Source organism: Carlito syrichta, unplaced genomic scaffold (assembly GCF_000164805.1).
Source record: "Carlito syrichta isolate Samal-C Ts95f unplaced genomic scaffold, Tarsius_syrichta-2.0.1 Scaffold143041, whole genome shotgun sequence".
Taxonomy (NCBI): domain Eukaryota; kingdom Metazoa; phylum Chordata; class Mammalia; order Primates; family Tarsiidae; genus Carlito; species Carlito syrichta.
Genome location: NW_007087137.1, coordinates 1 through 1,415, shown reverse-complemented (window position 1 = coordinate 1,415; position 1,415 = coordinate 1). Strand labels below are relative to the sequence as shown.

Below are 1,415 nucleotides of genomic sequence, written 5' to 3'. Positions count from 1 at the left end.
TTGAGCTCCACGTTGAAGACCCCGTCCAGCAGCCCACAGCCCAGGCAACAGCGGAAGGCTGCTTGCACCATCTGTGCCTCCTGCTCCGGTGCCAGGCCGGTGGGCATGCAGGCCGCCGTCTCAGTGAAGCCAGGCAGCCTGGTGGGGCCATTGTCAGAGACAAAGGCGGCCAGCAGCTGCCCGCCGAACAGCACCAAGTCCACATCGTGCTCGGTGCCCTCCACAAATTCCATCAGCAGCATAGCATTGCCCCAGCCCAGCCCAATGCCCGGGTGGTCGGCCTCGCCCTGCAAGTCACGAGCGATCCGGGAAAAGTGTTCGCGGCACTGTGGCGCGTCCTCTACCAGCCGCACGCCCACCGCACCTGCCCCGAACTCCAGCTTCATGACACCCGGCAGGGGTACCTGGTGAACCGCCCTCTCTATGTCAGCCTCGCTCTCCAGCGGGCAGCAGGGCACGGCATGGAGGGAGGGCGCAGGCCAGGGTGGTCCGTGGTGGCGCAACAAATGCAGCTGGGTGCGGCTCTTCTGCTTGGCCAGGCGCATGGCGGCTGGGGGACTGCAGGGCAGACCCAGCTCCTGGCAGAGCAGGGCTGTGAGCACCAGGCAGTCGTCCCAGTAGGAGAAGCAGCCGTCCAGCTGCAGGCCGCGGGCCCGCACCAGCTCCGCCAGCAGCCGTGCATTCTCCTCGTCCCGCCTGTGCTCCGTCACGTCGAAGTGGATGAAGGTTTGCACCAGCTGGGACGCGAAGTGGTTGGGGTCTGACTCCACCAAGTGCAGCTGTGGAAACCACCCCCAGGTCAGCACCCCCAGGAGGTGGCAGCACCTCAGGTCAGTCATGCTGGGCGCTGGGGAGACAGGATGGGGCCGAGGGCGTGGTCCAGACCCTCAGGGGAGATGGGCTCACAAACACTAGGTGCTCAATAAATGCTCTTGGTGACTGGTTGAATAAACGGAAGGTGTAGAGGTGGGACATCCAACCCAGCTTGGAGGGGAGGGAAGGCACTCTAGAGAAGGCAATGCCTAAGGTCAGAGCTAAAGGCTCGGAAAGACGGCTGAGGAGGAAAGGGCCGTGATCTGGGTGGGAAGGGTGCTGCCACTCAGAGGGGATGGCGAGGGGGCGCTCAGTGGGCTCTTTCCCACAGGCAGCCTCCCTGGCCCCCGCTCGTAGAGAAACAGCCAGGGTTAGGGCGTGGGACAGGTGATTTGGTCGTCATTCACAGAGGAATCCAGTGGGGTGCTTGCTCCCATAGCTTACCGCCTGCTGGGGGAACCCAGACACAAGGCAGCTGGGACCAGGGCAGGGACAGCCCCTGAGGAGGGAGGGCGGGAGGGAGGGAGGGCTGGCTGTCTGCACAGTAGCATGGCATCAGCAGTGACATTCAGCTGAGAACACACTGTTCGAGGCAGGGAGCA

At 64.0% G+C, this 1,415-nt stretch overlaps 1 protein-coding gene across 1 annotated transcript in view; it reads right to left on the bottom strand.

Moving 5' to 3' along the window:
• CARNS1 (carnosine synthase 1) overlaps positions 1-839 on the bottom strand; it is a 2,156-nt gene extending 1,317 nt beyond the window's left edge. Inside the window, exon 1 of the mRNA XM_021708602.1 lies at positions 1-839. This exon is cut by the window's left edge and continues 502 nt beyond it. Coding sequence (XP_021564277.1) covers positions 1-839 — 839 coding nt within the window.
• Between the last annotated feature and the right edge of the window lie 576 nt (positions 840-1,415).